Source organism: Cajanus cajan, chromosome 9 (genome assembly GCF_000230855.2).
Source record: "Cajanus cajan strain Asha chromosome 9, NIPB_CcT2T_4, whole genome shotgun sequence".
In the NCBI taxonomy this organism is placed as follows: Eukaryota; Viridiplantae; Streptophyta; class Magnoliopsida; order Fabales; family Fabaceae; genus Cajanus; species Cajanus cajan.
In genome coordinates this window covers 14,316,902-14,333,541 of record NC_138525.1, presented here as the reverse complement: position 1 = coordinate 14,333,541, position 16,640 = coordinate 14,316,902, and the positions used below count along the sequence as shown (strand labels likewise).

Genomic DNA, 16,640 nt, shown 5'->3' with positions numbered 1-16,640 from the left:
GTTTTAGGACAAAACATCGATACACTTTCTCAAGTGTGGTTAATGTTGTTCTGGAATCATAATTAAAAATTTATCTTGATAATATATATTTACATTTAATACAAATATCATTAATACATATTTACACATATTATTGAAATAAATTTATGATTTTGATTTTAAAATAATATTATTCGCTTAAAAAGTACAATTAAATATTTTGTTTTTGTTTTATGAGTTAATCATTCATACACTGTCCGTATAAAATTTGTTTACATTGATAATTAATTATACTTTTTTAAATTATTTTATTTTATTTTTATTTAATTAAATAAATAAATTAATTGTCAATATAAAAAATTTTACATTGACATGATACTTGTTTTATTATGTTGAGTGGTTATAAGTTATAGTTAAGGATGGAAGGTATAGTTAAATTAAAAAGAGTGCATGGAAAACTGGCAGAGCACATGCCCTAGGTTAGGGTTTGTGTGGGTGAAGGAAAAGTGGTATGGCACCTTTGAAATGTGAACGTGTGTGATAAGGACGGTGTACCGTCAAAGCTTCCCTCTCATAATGCTGTATCCGGTTCCGCATCACGTGGCTTTGTGCGCTGTGTTATTCCTTTTTCTTCTTTTCTACCTTCTTCTCAAATCTACATCCCTACTACAATAATATTACACTCCACACCCATTTCCTCCGCTCCTTCTCTCTTACCTTTTCAAACCTTTCAAACTATATTCATAAATGTGTGTTATGTAATCCATATCTCAACAATTTATCACGTCAATATCTACTAAAACCAACTAATACACAAGTAATTAACAATTATGTGTATATAAGATTAGATAATTAAATAGTATATAAGTGGAAAATAACCCTCATTTTACAAGCTAGTTTTGTAGGACTGAGTTAAACTTAAATCTACTATTATAAAATAGTATCAAAGTTATCTTAAAATTTTAAAAATAGGTTACCCACCATTGATACATGCACCATGGGCATAAGGGGGTGTATTGAGAAAAACTCAAATCCCGCCAATCCTAAATCATTAAAAAGGGCCACTCACTATTTATCCATGTACCAAACCTAATAGTGCTAGACGTGAGGGGGCGTATTGGGAAAAACCTAAGTCTCACATCGACTAGAAATTAGGCAATTAAATAGTATATAAGTGGAAAACAACCTTCACCTTACAAGCCAGTTTTGTAGGGTTGAATTAGACTTCAATCCACTATTCTAAGACATAAAATAAAAAATATACGATTAAGAGATAAATATTTAAGTTAATTCTAGTATAAAAAATTAGTTAATTGCGAAAGAGAGAAAAATGATAATATTAAAAATAAGTGGACTTGGTGTTTTTTTTTTCTTCAAAGGGCCATAATGTCATGTATCCTTTATTGTTGATAATATTATTTGAGTCGAATAAATTTCTTCTTTTTTTAAGTATTTAATTTAATTATGTTTAAAATTTAAATTTACAATTATTATTTTTAGTAATATTTTAAGTTTTTCTACCAATTTTTTTTAAATTATTAATAACTTATTTTAAAAATATTAAAATTTAATTCATAAACAAATATAATAAATAAAAAATTAAATTAGATAAAAGAATAATTCATAAAAACACCCTCATACAATATAGTTATTTATGTTTAATATATAAAAATTGATTAAATTTTAATACTTTTAAAAAAATATCAATAAATAAAATATCTTGTACTATAATATAATTTATTGATCATAAATATAAAATATAATTCATATATTTAAATATAACGTTTATTTTTTTATATATAATTTATTATATCTTTTAAATATATATATAATAAATATTTACTCTATCTATTACGATATAAAATGTTTAGAATGTATAGATATTAAAGTGTTGGCTCTTCATGACTTATGCAAACTATTGTTGTTTTACAATGTAAAAGTAGTGTAAAACTCTAATTCTAAATTAATACATATATATTAATTAATTAATTTTAAGTTTGAGTAAAAAGGGAATGGGTCGGGGGTAAAAAGGTAATTACGTTAGAAGTGTAGGATTTTGTGGTGAAGCAGATGGCCGTTGAGAAAAGGGAAGGGGTAATTTGGGAAAGAGGGGTGATAAAAGAGTGAGAGTACGCAACCGTCTGGACAGGTACATTACAGTGAAGGCAAAGGGAAAATGATAGCGGTTGTTGTCCTTACAGTTACCTCCACCACCTTCGTTTCTCATTCTCTCTCATTTCCCAAATTACCCTCCCCTCTCTCTCTCCTACTCCAACTATAACTACTCTCTCTCCTCCTCCTGTAGTAGCAGTACCACTCACTGCAACATCAACAACGCTTTCTTTCTTTCTCTCTCACTTTCCTTCTCCTCCGCACACAACACAAATATACAATGCCAATTCCCAACGAACATCACAGCACAGCCATTTCACGAACCAATTGAATTCAAACTCATCCTTTCACAGTTCACACTCAGCTCAGCCACACCACACACTTTCGCTTTCTTTGTTTCTATCTCGTGATGGTGGAAGCAAGTGAAGATTGTTGCGTGAAGGTGGCGGTACACGTGCGACCGCTCATCAGCGAGGAGAAGCTTCAGGGATGCAAGGATTGCGTCACCGTCGTGCCAGGGAAGCCTCAGGTGCATTTTACTCTCCACGCTCGCTTCCTTGCTTTTCTCGCATTGCTCAATCTACCTGGCTGAGATCTGGATCCATCTCGCGTAATTAACACACTTAACCAGACTTTGCCAATTTGGAATTGCTTTTATGATCTCATGACTCGTACGCGTATGCTTACTTGATTCGGATTTTTGTTAATGCGTATTTGTTTGACTTCTTTCTGTTTCGGCTTGGGCTTGGGCCGGGCCGTTCTGGGCTTCGCGGGGCACGTTTTGTGGAATGGAATGGCTTAATAGGGGAGGGAGGGGCTTATAGAGTTTTAGTATAGTGCTTGGTTTTCAGGTTTTGCAATTTGGTTTTTGTCGCGTAGGAAGTAGTTTTAATGAAGGGTTCGGAACGTTTCAACTTAAGAACCGGGGCAGGAAAATAATCGTTTCAACAGCAGTGCAGTGGTTTATATTTTATGTCCTTACGGTAACAATTATAAATTAGCAAACTCTTGGTAACGAGGTGATTTGTAGATGAACGGAATCTTCGTAACAATTATAATTCCGAATTTAGTTATGAAGGAAAGTAACTGTGTGCGTGTTTTGGTTTACATTGGAGATGCAAAGTGTGAAGTGAACACGTTGATAAAAATGGACCTGGTGGAGAATTGAATCTCTGACTTAGACACTGCATTCAGGTCTCAAAGCTTGAGCTTGTACCAATTCAGCTAAAAGCTAATTGGTAGAATGAATTCTTTTATTTTCGAGATTGCGAGCACATAGTAAATGACAAGTTGATGTTAGGACTATTTTTTGCAAACTTCTCTAAAAGCACTTCTAGAAGAGAAAAATAGAAAGGAAAAATGATATAAGTTTTTTCATAAGTTAAAATTACATTTTGTATAATCTAATTTGTGAAAACTCTCTCCTATTAAGTTTTCCAAAATCTTATTTTTAACTTATGTGTAAATTAGTTTTAGCTTATGAAAAAATTTATTTAGATTTTTCTTTCTATTTTTTTCTCTTAAAAGTGATTCTAGAAAAGATTATCTGAACTGGTCCCAAGTAAATTAAAGCAGTTTTTTTCTAGGTGCCATTTTAGATTATGGCTCACTCGCTTTCCACATTGGTAGGAAAGCACTTGCTTTCCTACTTCCTAATTATGTCAATATTCTACTACTGTATCTGGTAAGAATATATCAGCTGATATATTTATTTTTTAATTGCAATCGGTCTAAGTGAATAACACATTACATATCTATATAGGTCTTCTATAAACAATTGAAAAAGTATTACTGATTTTCTCACTTTAATACATGGATGAAAACAAATAACATCCTTAATTAGCTTAAAAATTTGGGTGGAATCATACGCTATTGTGATTATAATACAGGTACAAATTGGTGCACATTCCTTTACATTTGATCATGTTTATGGGAGCACTGGTTCTCCCTCATCTGCCATGTTCGATGAATGTGTTGCTTCCCTTGTCGATGGTTTGTTCCAAGGATATAATGCTACTGTTCTCGCATATGGTCAGGTATAGATACAGCTAATAGAAATGCAAGTTAAATGCCATTACTCTTATTCCTCTTTGGTAGGTGACATTTTCACTCCATTACAGACAGGTTCTGGGAAAACATACACCATGGGCACTGGCTTTAAAGATGGTTATCAAGAGGGAATAATACCCCAAGTTATGAGTTCCTTGTTTAAAAAAATTGAGACCTCAAAGCATCAGATTGAATTTCAGTTGCATGTTTCCTTTATTGAGGTCAGTTGATGGCTTTGAAACAGCCTACAGCCTTGCTTTTCAAAGTTAGATTGTTCTTTAATATCTGAAATTAAAAAAACTCATATTTGTGAAATTTTTTATGTTAAGCATCTAACAAAAAATCTTAACTGTTAAAAGATTCTTAAAGAAGAAGTAAGAGACTTGCTGGACCCATCCTCTATGAACAAACCAGAAACTGCAAATGGACATGCAGGGAAAGTGACTAGTCCCGGGAAACCACCAATACAAATTCGTGAGTCATCAAATGGTGTCATTACTCTAGCAGGATCCACTGAAGTCAGTGTTACAACGCTAAAAGAAATGGCTGCTTGCCTAGAACAAGGATCAATGAGTAGAGCAACTGGAAGCACAAATATGAACAACCAATCCAGGTTGCTTATGCATTTTCCTTTTCTTTTAACTTCATAAATTCATTTCTAATGAAATATTTTTTATATCACTTTTGGATTCTTAAACTAATTTTGGATAATAGACTCAAAAAACATCATTAGAGCATGAGCTGTATGATGTGACATTTATATAGCAAAAACTAACAGAAGATATGGTGTATAAATTTCTTTTTGGTTATAAACTCTTCGAATGGCATAACACAAGCTTTCAATTGTTTCCTTTAAAACCAGTTCCATGCCAAATGTTTTCTATTTCTTGTTAGTTAAGGGAATGACTAATATATAGAACTTTTGGCATTGCAATTTGTAAGAATGCTTGCAGTCTGTTGCAATTCTAATGATTTTGTCAATGAGTCATCAAGAAATTTATTTGTTGGCATCAATTCAGGCTTCAGGGATAAAAGTTGTGCATCAAATTGCTGTTACATTTTTTTTTGCTGGAGTGCTCTTCTGTTATTTATTCTTCTTCTGTTATGTGTCCAACCAGTCGTTCACATGCTATCTTCACCATCACATTAGAGCAAATGCGGAAGCTCAATAGTCCTAGTGAGATCAGTTTAAATGATACAATGAATGAAGAATATCTTTGTGCCAAGTTGCACTTGGTAGATCTTGCTGGATCAGAACGAGCTAAAAGAACGGGGTCTGATGGTCTACGTTTTAAGGAAGGTTAGGCAGTGACATTTTCACTCGTATCTTCTAAAGTTTCTATTATTATGAATTCTCCAATAAATATTTCTTTCAAACAGGAGTTCACATTAACAAAGGCCTTCTAGCGCTCGGCAATGTTATTAGTGCACTTGGTGATGAAAAGAAGAGAAAAGAAGGGGTTCATGTTCCTTATAGGGATAGTAAACTTACTAGGCTTTTGCAGGTTTGAGATCTATATATGTACCGTCCTTCATGCACAGCTTATACTGTTCTATATTATGATGTTGAGAAAAATTCTTTATTTTATATAAACATATTTAGGACGTGTAACCCTGTTAATGGACAGATTTATCCCTGAAATCCCTAGACTGTTTGAATGATTGTCCCAAAAATCTAACAAAAATTACAGAATCAAGTTATACATTTGCTTTATTTTTTCACATAGGCCTTAATCTCAAAATCTAGGAATTTAGTGGAGAGAAGAATTGGTGTGCCCTGCATTTCTCATTATTCCAAAATTTTCAGTGTAGCTCACTCTTGTTGGATCTAGATCAATAGAACTGGAATTTACTGGATAATTACTGTTCCAGAGAAGAAAAGAAAAATTATTGTTGCGAGCGAGAAGAAAAAAGTCAAAAAACAAATAAAACAAGAAACATGTATATGAAACATTTTATATTCAATTTTTCTTTCTTTGTTTTTTTCAACTGTATTATTATTATTATTATTTTTTTCTATTTATGGATAAAGTTAAATGATTTTGCAGGATTCACTTGGCGGTAACAGCAGAACGGTTATGATAGGTTGGTTGTTTTCCTTGCATCTATCCCAATTAATTCTATTTTCTCCATCACATTCCATCATTGTCCTTCAAAAGATAAGCTTCAAGATTAGATTTTTAATCTTCATGGAGCTCATGCTTAATAACTTGTATTTGTTTTCTAATTTCTTCCTACATTCAATATTCAAGTTCATCGAAATAAAAACAAGCCTTATTAAGTAATGCATATTAGCAGTGTTTTGGATTTTGCATTCTCAAATATTTTTTCCCTTCTCTGGGAATGATTTTCAGCAGATTTGAACCTCTAGTAACTTCTCAGTTTATCCTAAATGATTGATGACAAGTATTAAAATTCTGTACTATGTGTTTCTTGTCCCTTCAACCCCCGCCCCCCCTTCTGTCCAGTTGCATCTTTAGAGAACCTGTTGTTAAATTTATAACTTTTCTTCTTACATAAAAAATATTTTTGTTACAGCCTGCATAAGTCCTGCTGATATTAATGCCGAGGAAACACTTAACACTTTGAAGTATGCAAATCGTGCACGTAACATCCAAAATAAGCCTGTTGTAAGTATCTGCAAAACTTTTATGTTCATTTTCATTCATCTCACAAAATTGAGATAATTATTGGTTGCCTTCACAAATAGACACTGATGCTCATCTTTTGTTTATTCTTCCACAGGTCAATAGAGATCCCATGTCCAACGAAATGCTAAAAATGCGACAACAGCTTGAGTATTTGCAAGCAGAACTTTGTTCTCGTTCTGGTGGCTCTTCTGAGGAAGTTCAGGTAGTTGGTTTCTGTAAAATCTTTGGCAATATCTTGCATTAATTTTAATAAATTTCCTATATTAGGTTAGTGGTAACATTGACTGGACATGATTTATAATGCACAATTGGAGATCAATATGTTCATATGACATTGAAAAGGATATTAGCCTTAACAGTACCCAGGCGCTGGGCTGGGCCTCTTTCTACATACACTTCTAATATATCATTTTATAATTGATTATGCAGGTCCTCAAGGAAAGGATTTCTTGGCTTGAAGCAGCCAATGAGGATCTTCGATGTGAACTTCATGAATACCGTAGTAGATGCTCTGGTGTAGAACAATGTGAAAAGGATTCTTATGTATGTCTCTGATTCTTTTGTTGATAATCTTCTTTGATTCAACAATTATTTTTTGCTGAAATTTTCAGTGCCTAGATATGTGCTTTCATCTTATCTTGGTATTTGCATTCCACTAATTGGATTGATTTCCATTATCATAGCCATGAGTAAAAGTGTGTTCAGGATATTAGCTGCTAAGCTGTACATTTAAGTTATAAAAATTCATTTTTCAGGATAATAGCACATGTAATGTAAAGGCTGATGGGGTTAAGAGGAGCTTACCTATCACAGCCTCTGATTATCCAATGAGTGAAACAACAGGTTAGCATTTTCTTTGACCTGAATATAATAATCTGTTATTTTTGCCAATTTTAAAGCAGCAACACGCATCAACCTGCTCTGTATCAATGTCTAAACTACTTAAGTTTAATCAAGTGTTTATTAGAACTTCTATGATTCCGGGTTACATTTCCAATTTTAGCAGGAGATTCAAGGGAAATTGAAGAAGTAGCAAAAGAGTGGGAGCATAATCTTCTGCAAAATAGTATGGACAGAGAATTACATGAATTGAATAAACGCTTGGAGCAAAAAGAGGTTGTAATACTGCATATGTATAATTAAACACATATTGTGACATATTTTGCATCAACCAATAACACATTTAAATCAACAGAATTATGGGTAACTTCTGTTATATAATTTGATTAATTTTTACTGCAAAGAGTTTTGTTTCTGATGGTTGATTCAAATTAAATCAATAATCATGACAAAAACATTGAGTGGTTTTCTTCTCTCCTTTGTTTATTAACGTATGTATTGGGTTGATGTCCACAGTCTGAGATGAAGCTTTTTGGAATGTCTGATGCTGAAACACTCAAGCAGCACTTTGGCAGGAAGATAATGGAACTGGAAGATGAGAAAAGAGTTGTGCAGGTTCATCAGAAGTTCTGCCAAGTTCTTTTGCTCATACGTACAGAAAAATTCATATTTATATATGCACCTGATTTATGTTATGCAGCGAGAGCGGGATCGTCTTTTGGCTGAAGTTGAAAATCTTGCTGCCAATTCTGATGGACAAACGCAGAAATCTGAGGATATCCATGCCCAAAAATTGAAAACACTTGAAGCCCAAGTGAGGAGTCTTTTCCATTTCCATTTATTTTTCCTTTATAACATTTAAATTGGAACAATTAATTATAAAATTGCTAATATCTTTCCAAAATATACAATACTAGATTCTGGATCTGAAGAAGAAACAGGAGAGTCAGGTCCAGCTTTTGAAGCAAAAGCAAAAAAGTGATGAAGCAGCGAAGCGATTGCAAGATGAAATACAATCTATAAAGGCCCAAAAGGTTGATTGTTGTACTGTTTCATGTCTTAGTTTCGATCATTCAACATACCCTCTAATCTCTATTATACATTGAACAATGTTGCAGGTTCAACTGCAACAAAGGATAAAACAAGAGGCCGAACAATTTCGGCAATGGAAGGCTTCTAGAGAGAAAGAGCTGCTGCAAGTATGTTGAGCTTCCTTTTTTTTAATTTAATTTTTCCATGATACTCCTCATCTTTATCTTATGGTAGAGAAAGTTTTCCAATTAATATTTTCCCTAAATGAGACAATTGCTTCAATATCAGTTGAATCTTTCTGTATGAAAATGTAAACAAGAATTAATATTTAATTTATAAGTTGAGTCCATATGGTTTGTGCTGCTCTAAGATTTTGAATAACTCATTCAAGAGGTAGAATTAGTGATTGGCCGTGTGATGGTTGATCTTGACTACTCCAACTCTTAAACTGTTAAACATGATTTACTCACCTGTACTTCATGTATGTTCTATGTCCTTGTATTAAATATATGTATGTTTGCAAAACAGTTAAAGAAGGAAGGAAGGAGAAATGAATTTGAACGGCATAAGCTGCAAGCTTTAAATCAGCGCCAGAAAATGGTGAGTATTGCTAAGTTGATGGACAACTGCCTTGTTTTACTTATTAATATTGTCTTGCTTACTTTTCAAAATAAATCTTACAAGTCATATCTGATTGAACTTTGCTGATATTATTGTGGCAAATTTGAGTGATTCCAAGTCTTCATACTTAGATTTCTGTTCAATATATGATTCTGCCAGTAATTTAAGTATGCCCAATTTTCAGTAATAGTTTAGTTACTACTCTGATCCACCGGATTTTTGTGTGTACAAGCTTCTAACCAGATAATTACGTAGTATTTTTTAATTTAGGTGTAAATATTATGACAGAGGAAAATGTAGTGGGACAGCTTTTGTAGCTGTTCAAAGGCCTTTATATTTGCCAGTCCCAGGGTAAAACAAGGGAGGCCTTAGCATCATGAAAGAAAATATGCTTTTATATTGTTTTCCAGGAAATAAATGTAACGAAAACTAAAGGAACATTTCTTGTGGATTAATATCTACATAGAATAGAAGCGCTTATGACTTTATTCTATGTTTTGGTTCAATTAGTGGTAGTCCAATTGGATGAGGTATCCAAATTGCTGTAGGGTGGTGTTGGTGCAGTCAATTTAAGCGCCAGTGCATAGCTGTGTTGAAAATACTAATGAATATAGAATGCATGTTATACCATCATTATTTAGACATTCTTTTAGAGATTAATATTCACTCATGCATAAAATTAAACTCTGTCTCCGGAATTCAGTATTCAGAAATAAATTTTTTTCTTCCGAAAGATAATAAAACATTGTTTTGTGATTAGGTTTTAACGAGCCAAGTTGAAATGATATGTGATTAATAAATCTGTTTTCTTTCTTTCTACACAACATGCATAACCATCAATGTTGTTTTGGTCTTCTGTGCTTATCACGACTAACACTTTTCATAATGAATCGTCATATTTAATGACTGAATATTTCCTTTAGGTCCTTCAGAGGAAGACTGAAGAAGCTGCAATGGCCACCAAGAGGTTAAAGGAGCTGTTAGAAGCTCGTAAATCTTCCAGTCGAGACACTTCAGGTATGAATTTGTTTTTAGCCAGAATATGCTCATTTTTAATGATTGGCATGTTCTCTTGCATGGGAGATGTGAAAGATTATCAGATCATTGGCAATGGATATTCTTTTAAAATTCCTTAAGCAGAGGAAACTGTCCTTTAGTTAAGAACATGGGGATTTTAGTGCACTAGCTCTTCTTTTTGATTTATTATTCTAATTCTAATTCTAATTCTAATTATATTTAATCCTCCAGTTGCAACGAACGGAAGTGGAACAAATGGACAGGTAACGAACTTACATCTCCTTAAATTTGCTTGTTATCCATGCTAATCATAAATAAGTAACTTTGAGTTTATTCTTTAGAGCAATGAGAAGTCCTTGCAACGGTGGCTTGATCACGAGCTGGAAGTCATGGTAAAAGAGCATGAAGTTCGTTTTGAGTATGAGAAGCAGAGCCACGTGTATGCAACATGTACTCCAAAACTATTTTCCTAACTGATTGATTTGTATTGTAATATTTAATATTGTGATTGTGATGCAATCTTCAGGCGAGCTGCCCTTGCAGAGGAATTAGCCATGCTAAAGCAAGTAAGCGAGTTTGCTGCCAAGGGTCTCAGTCCTCCAAGAGGAAAGAATGGATTTGCCAGGTCTAATTTTTTTTATATTTTTTTTATTATTTTTATTTTATATATAAATATAATTAAATATGTTTCTTTCGAGTAAGAACACGTGCAGTATAAAAGGACTACATTTCTCTTTCCTGGTTGCTTTTAACACCTGTCATTCTTCTCAGAGCATCCTCCATGTCACCAAATGCAAGAATGGCTAGAATAGCTTCACTCGAGAGCATGCTGATCATATCGTCTAATTCACTGGTGGCAATGGCTTCTCAACTTTCTGAGGCAGAAGAACGAGAAAGGGCCTTCACTAATCGTGGACGCTGGAACCAATTACGCTCAATGGGAGAAGCCAAGAATTTGCTTCAATATTTGTTCAATTCCGTTGGAGATGCTAGGTGCTTTGTTTAACCTAACCATTTTTAATCTTCTCTCTCTCCTTCCCTCTCTCTCAAATAAGAGAAATCAGAAATGTGCATTAGTCAGAGTGGCCAAAATTTGCATGTTTTTATCAACATATCTGATCTAATTCAACAAATACTTGTTTATTATTATTTTTTTTTATACAAAGGTCAGTAAATCCTGCAACAAACAAACAACAACAACAAAAGCCTTTTCCCACCGGCGTCAGTAATTCGTGCAAAACATTAGAAAAATAATTTACCATATTTTGTTGCCTTTTTTATATTAATGGAATAAAGTATAAAGAGATGACGTGGACTCCGAGATGCAAATACAAAATAGGTGTACTATTTACGTGAGTTTGTTCTTGGTCTCTTTCATATGCATAGATCTGGCTCTGATATCTTGCTAATTCGATGATTCTGTTACACTAAATATTTATGTGATAGAATGGAAAAGATGCCTTCTTGGGCTTACAAGTTTCCCTTAATACTTGGAATCTTGTTGCTGGTTTGATCTCCATTTACATGATTTTTGCAAGAACTTGACAAGCAATAAACTAGCAGGAAAAAACTGTTTTGAATTGTATTTTTCCCTTCCTGGTGGAGGTCGGAATATTTAGTTTGTGAGGTTTATTTTACTGACCACTACGAAATGAGTGGATTGCATGAGTACTAGTCTAGTTAAATTACAATATACAGTCATTTTTGTACTGTGCTTTATATGACATGCTTATACTGTTGAAGTTTAAAGTGTTAGATGTTAACTACAGGTGCCAACTGTGGGAGAAGGACACCGAGATCAAGGAAATGAAAGATCAAATCAAAGAACTTGTAGGTCTATTACGGCAAAGTGAAATCAAGAGAAAGGAAGCTGAGAAGGAACTAAAAGTGAGAGAGCAAGCTGTTGCAACCACATTGGCTACGCCAACTTCTGTAAGATCTTACCTGCTTAAGATTCAAGCAAAAAACAACTGAATTTAAAAATAAATAAATAAATAGTTGTAGTGCTGCAGCTAAAAGGCTACGCCAACTTCTGTAAGATCTTATCTGCTTATGATTCAAGCAAAAAAACTACTAAGAAAAGCAAAAAGGCAAGATTTAACCACTTGATAAAGTTCAAGATGAAAATTAGGCTTGTGAACAGAAGAAATTAACCTTGGGATAGCACCCACTGTTCTTGGCCAAATCCATCAACATCTCAATGGCCACGCTTTCTTTGAACATAAATTCTTCATACTTGCAAACCATGTAGATAATTTTTTTTATGGAATCATACTCAAAGCGCACTCTCAATAATTCACTACTAATCACTAACAAAAATATTAAAATACCCCCAAATTATAAATCTATATTATTATCAAAAGTAACCAGTTACCAATCCTAATTTGTGAATATCCTTAAATAAGTGGGACCCAGTTAGGTCTTGTAGTAACAGAATCGGCCCCATAATCAAAATAAACCAAAATAGTAAAATAAAATAAAATTGATCTTTAGATTTAAGGGAAAATTACATTCCCTTATCATGCTTGAATTACTCTGCCCTCCCTTTTATTTTGAAGAATTACCCCAAATTAGAGATGAAAATGTGCTACACTGGTTTATTTTAATATAGACAAGCTTCTTAATAGCAGTGAACAACTATTAACAAGTTTCTCAAGGGCAGTCTTCCTTTCTTACAGGCTCGTAGTGTTCCCAATAGCTATTTTTTAAAACTTCTATCAGTAGACTACACAAAATTTCAACACTAAGGGTTCAAAACTAGCTGTTGTGACATTGAGTGTTGCGGATAAAGAAAAATTGCCCATAAAATCTGAAGGTTTTACTTATCTGGCAAATTTTAAAATATCCATTGCGTAGTAGTGGCAAAAGGCAATTGGGTTAATATTACATGAAAAAGGATTGTCTAGATGTTATCTTCGTGACTAACTATTGATCGGATATCTTTTACTTTTTTTGTGAATCACTGTAATTGTCATCAATATATAGCTTTCATTGTTAGCTGTTAATTTATCATCACTCTCTGTCAACAGGGAAACTCTCCTAATTCATTGAAACACTATGCGGAAGACATCAGGGAAACTTTATCTCCGGAGTCTGTGCCAGTACAGAAACAGCGCAAATATATGCCAGGCATCACTAATGGCCAAGTGAGGGAATCAGCAGCATTTATAGATCAGAGTAGAAGGGTAATTTTTTATCCGTTTTATATTAAATTGGTATACTACTTATTATCACTGGGCTAAGGATGTGAGATTTGCTGTCAATGCAGATGGTACCCATTGGGCATCTGTCAATGAAAAAACTGGCAATTGTAGGACAAGCTTCTGGCAAGCTATGGCGGTGGAAAAGAAGCCACCATCAGTGGCTACTACAATTCAAATGGAAGTGGCAAAAGCCATGGAAAATTTCTGAATTGATTCGACACAGTGATGAGACAATCATGAGAGCAAGGCCAAGATCGCAGACTTTGCCACGTATCATGTGAATCTTAATGTTATTATGATCATCCATTTGCTGTGGCTCAGTGTTCATTTTTTTACCTACAAGAATGATCCTAGACATAAGGCATCGAAAAAACCAGAAACTAGGTGCAGGTAAAAATTCTTTATGTTTATTTAAATAACATCAAGCCTGCCCTTGTGCCATACAATCTTTCAAAATTATATTCTTCCTTATCCTTTCTTTTGATATAAATACTATCCACCCCTAAATATAATTTATTGGTTATTTAATTTTATGCTAATTATTGTATATGACTTAGTAACAACAACCCAAAAAATTTCTTTGTTTCTTATATTGGCGAATAAGATGCATTGATCTGACATTCTGACGTTACTTGTTTCTGGTTGCATTGCAGTGTAATATTAATGGTTGATTGGTTGCTGACAATAACATTATATATACTGCCCGAGTGTTGGAAATGTTTCTGTTGTTTGCTGTATATGGAGCATCTTGTGAGGTGTGTAAAGATGTCGCCGACGGCTACCCAAATAATCAAGAATAAGAGATATAGTTGCTTGCTTGAAGGCATTGGTGAAGATATTGCCAGACAAATAATCTTGAAATACTGTCTGTTTATACCAACACTAGAAGGGGAAAAGGGAAATATTCTTTTGTCAAGTATTGGAAATGTGTATCGAGGTTGAGGGTATTCTTTTTCTTACTTGTAAGTTGTAACTTTGTGGTTTTATTGTGTTTGTCAATCATTGATTTTTGTTGATAGAAACACTGTAGTATTCCTCTGTCACAAAGCAACAGAAGGAAATTCTTTTGTTTTACCTCTAGGTCTTGCATGTAAAGAAACGTTAACTATATTGAAAGAGATTGTAATCTACCATACCAGAGTTTGTAACAAGAGAAGGATGATAAGTTGATGACCAATATGCTATATACATTTGTTAATCCGTTGATAATCAATATGCTACATACACTTGTTAACCTATCATTTTGATGGCATTGTGTGTGCGCCAGCAAGATGTTAAATAATCCAGTAATTCAAAGTAATGTTTATATACTCTCTCGTAATATTACTACCAAAATAATAATAGAACAAAAAAAAAACAAAATATTCATTAAATGAAGGAAAATATCCACCAAAGACATCAACAACATTTCGATTGATAAAGGAATTTTCTTTCTGTCCAAATCTGATACCAACCATAGTTGAATCGCCTTCACATTAATTTTCAAGGTTTCTTTCTTAGGACCAATTTCAGAAATTGCGCGAAACTAGTTAGTAGTGTTTCACGGAAATCACACCCATATTACATTACAAAACTAACATGTAAAGGCAATTTATATAATCATTTTACCAACGTAGTTTGATGAATAAAAAAATAATTAAAAAATTTAAATTTCAAAAGTCTCTTTTTTTTTTAGTAGGTAGAATATTTCATCTTATCCATGTGCCTCCTGAGTCCAATATTTCGGATTGTGAATGTCGCAAAGAAGAAATTTTTTAAGATGGTCAAAAAACCTTTTATGCATTGCAAACCTCTTCATACCATTTTTGTTATTTATTGAAAAATGCATTTGAGATTTCTACTAAATCATTGTTTTTTGGTTGTTCCTTTTTTTTTTTTTTTGGGCTGTAGTTGGATCGTAAACCCAACTTGTATTGCTAAAGTAGTTTGGTTTATTCATGTTAGCAATTTTTTCTTTTGATGTGAGTCTGACATGTATCTGAAATTTTTATTTGTGTTCCCTTAAATTGCATATAACATTTTTTTTTAATTTATAAACCATCCTTTTCATATTTTGTCTCATTTCCCACACCAATAAGGAGCCCCATAACATTTGCGTTATAAAAATAAAACTTTCAATATAATATAATGCACGTCTCCACTAATAAAACACCAACAATAAATAGAAATAACGCTTACCCATTAACTAATCAGTGCCTAAACCACCACCAACAATGTTTGGAATAGGGAAGATATCGTAGCTTCCTTGAGAAACAAAAGCATTATCCATTGAAACTACCTAAGTATCAAATTGGAAGGCAAATTTGTACTTGTGTTTGCTTGTCGTGTAGTTTCCGCTATTTTTAACAACAAAATTTTGAATACAATAAACAACACTTTCACATAGATCATTCTAAACCCTGTAAATCAAAGTTTTCTTTACATTAACACGAGTTTTCTCACTGTATAATAGAAATAATCTAAACTTGTTTAATAAAAAAACAAAAAACAAATGGATTCACTAAATGATGGATAGTATCCACGTGAGAATCCATCAACAACATTTCGATTGATAAAGGGATTTTCTCGGATTCAAATTTGATGTCATCCATACTTGACTAAAAGAAATGCAAGATCACAATTAGTCTTAATTTTATTTTCTATTTTGCTTTACAACTATATTCTTTTACTTGTATTCTAGAATATGCCGAGGTGTTACCTTTTTGTTATTTCATTTTGTCCTTTTCTATATGATTAGGACATATAGGTTGTATATATATCATATTGTCTTTTTCAATAAAGTGTATGAAAATTATCCCATCATCTTTTTTCTTGAGCCTTTCTTTTCTGTCTTTTCTTTAATGGTATCAGAGCTCCCCCCTTTGGAGCTCTATTAATTCCCCTATCAAAATGTCAGATATAATTCTTGACCTTTATGTTGATCCCTCAAGTCCATATCATTTTCATCCTAGTGAAAACTCATCTTCTAGCTCTGTTACTCCAGCACTAAATGGTAACAATTATCATTCCTGATCCCGTTCAATTAGAATGACTTTAATCTCTAAGAACAAGATGGGTTTCTTAACTAACACCATACCTACACCAGATGTTAATGATCCGTCCTATCCTTCTTGGGAACGTTGTAACACCTTGGTAA

General features: G+C 33.2%; 1 protein-coding gene across 2 annotated transcripts; it reads left to right on the top strand.

Moving 5' to 3' along the window:
* The first annotated feature begins 2,135 nt into the window (after window positions 1–2,135).
* FRA1 (P-loop containing nucleoside triphosphate hydrolases superfamily protein) lies at window positions 2,136–14,681 on the top strand. 2 transcript variants are annotated; one of them, XM_020378572.3, is made up of 26 exons: window positions 2,136–2,620; window positions 3,981–4,127; window positions 4,212–4,361; window positions 4,500–4,753; window positions 5,259–5,440; window positions 5,521–5,645; window positions 6,189–6,225; window positions 6,679–6,770; window positions 6,886–6,993; window positions 7,221–7,334; window positions 7,547–7,634; window positions 7,795–7,907; window positions 8,148–8,246; window positions 8,332–8,445; window positions 8,549–8,665; window positions 8,750–8,830; window positions 9,192–9,263; window positions 10,208–10,301; window positions 10,533–10,564; window positions 10,643–10,740; window positions 10,828–10,926; window positions 11,073–11,294; window positions 12,071–12,233; window positions 13,331–13,486; window positions 13,570–13,894; window positions 14,158–14,681. In XM_020378572.3, exons 1-25 carry the CDS (start codon window positions 2,501–2,503, stop codon window positions 13,783–13,785), a joined length of 3,093 nt encoding a protein of 1,030 aa, XP_020234161.1. In that variant the 5' UTR covers window positions 2,136–2,500; the 3' UTR covers window positions 13,786–13,894; window positions 14,158–14,681. The 2 variants fall into 2 exon arrangements, with proteins under 2 accessions (XP_020234161.1, XP_020234162.1); XM_020378573.3 differs by having other exon boundaries at window positions 2,137–2,620; window positions 7,798–7,907.
* Window positions 14,682–16,640: the final 1,959 nt, after the last annotated feature.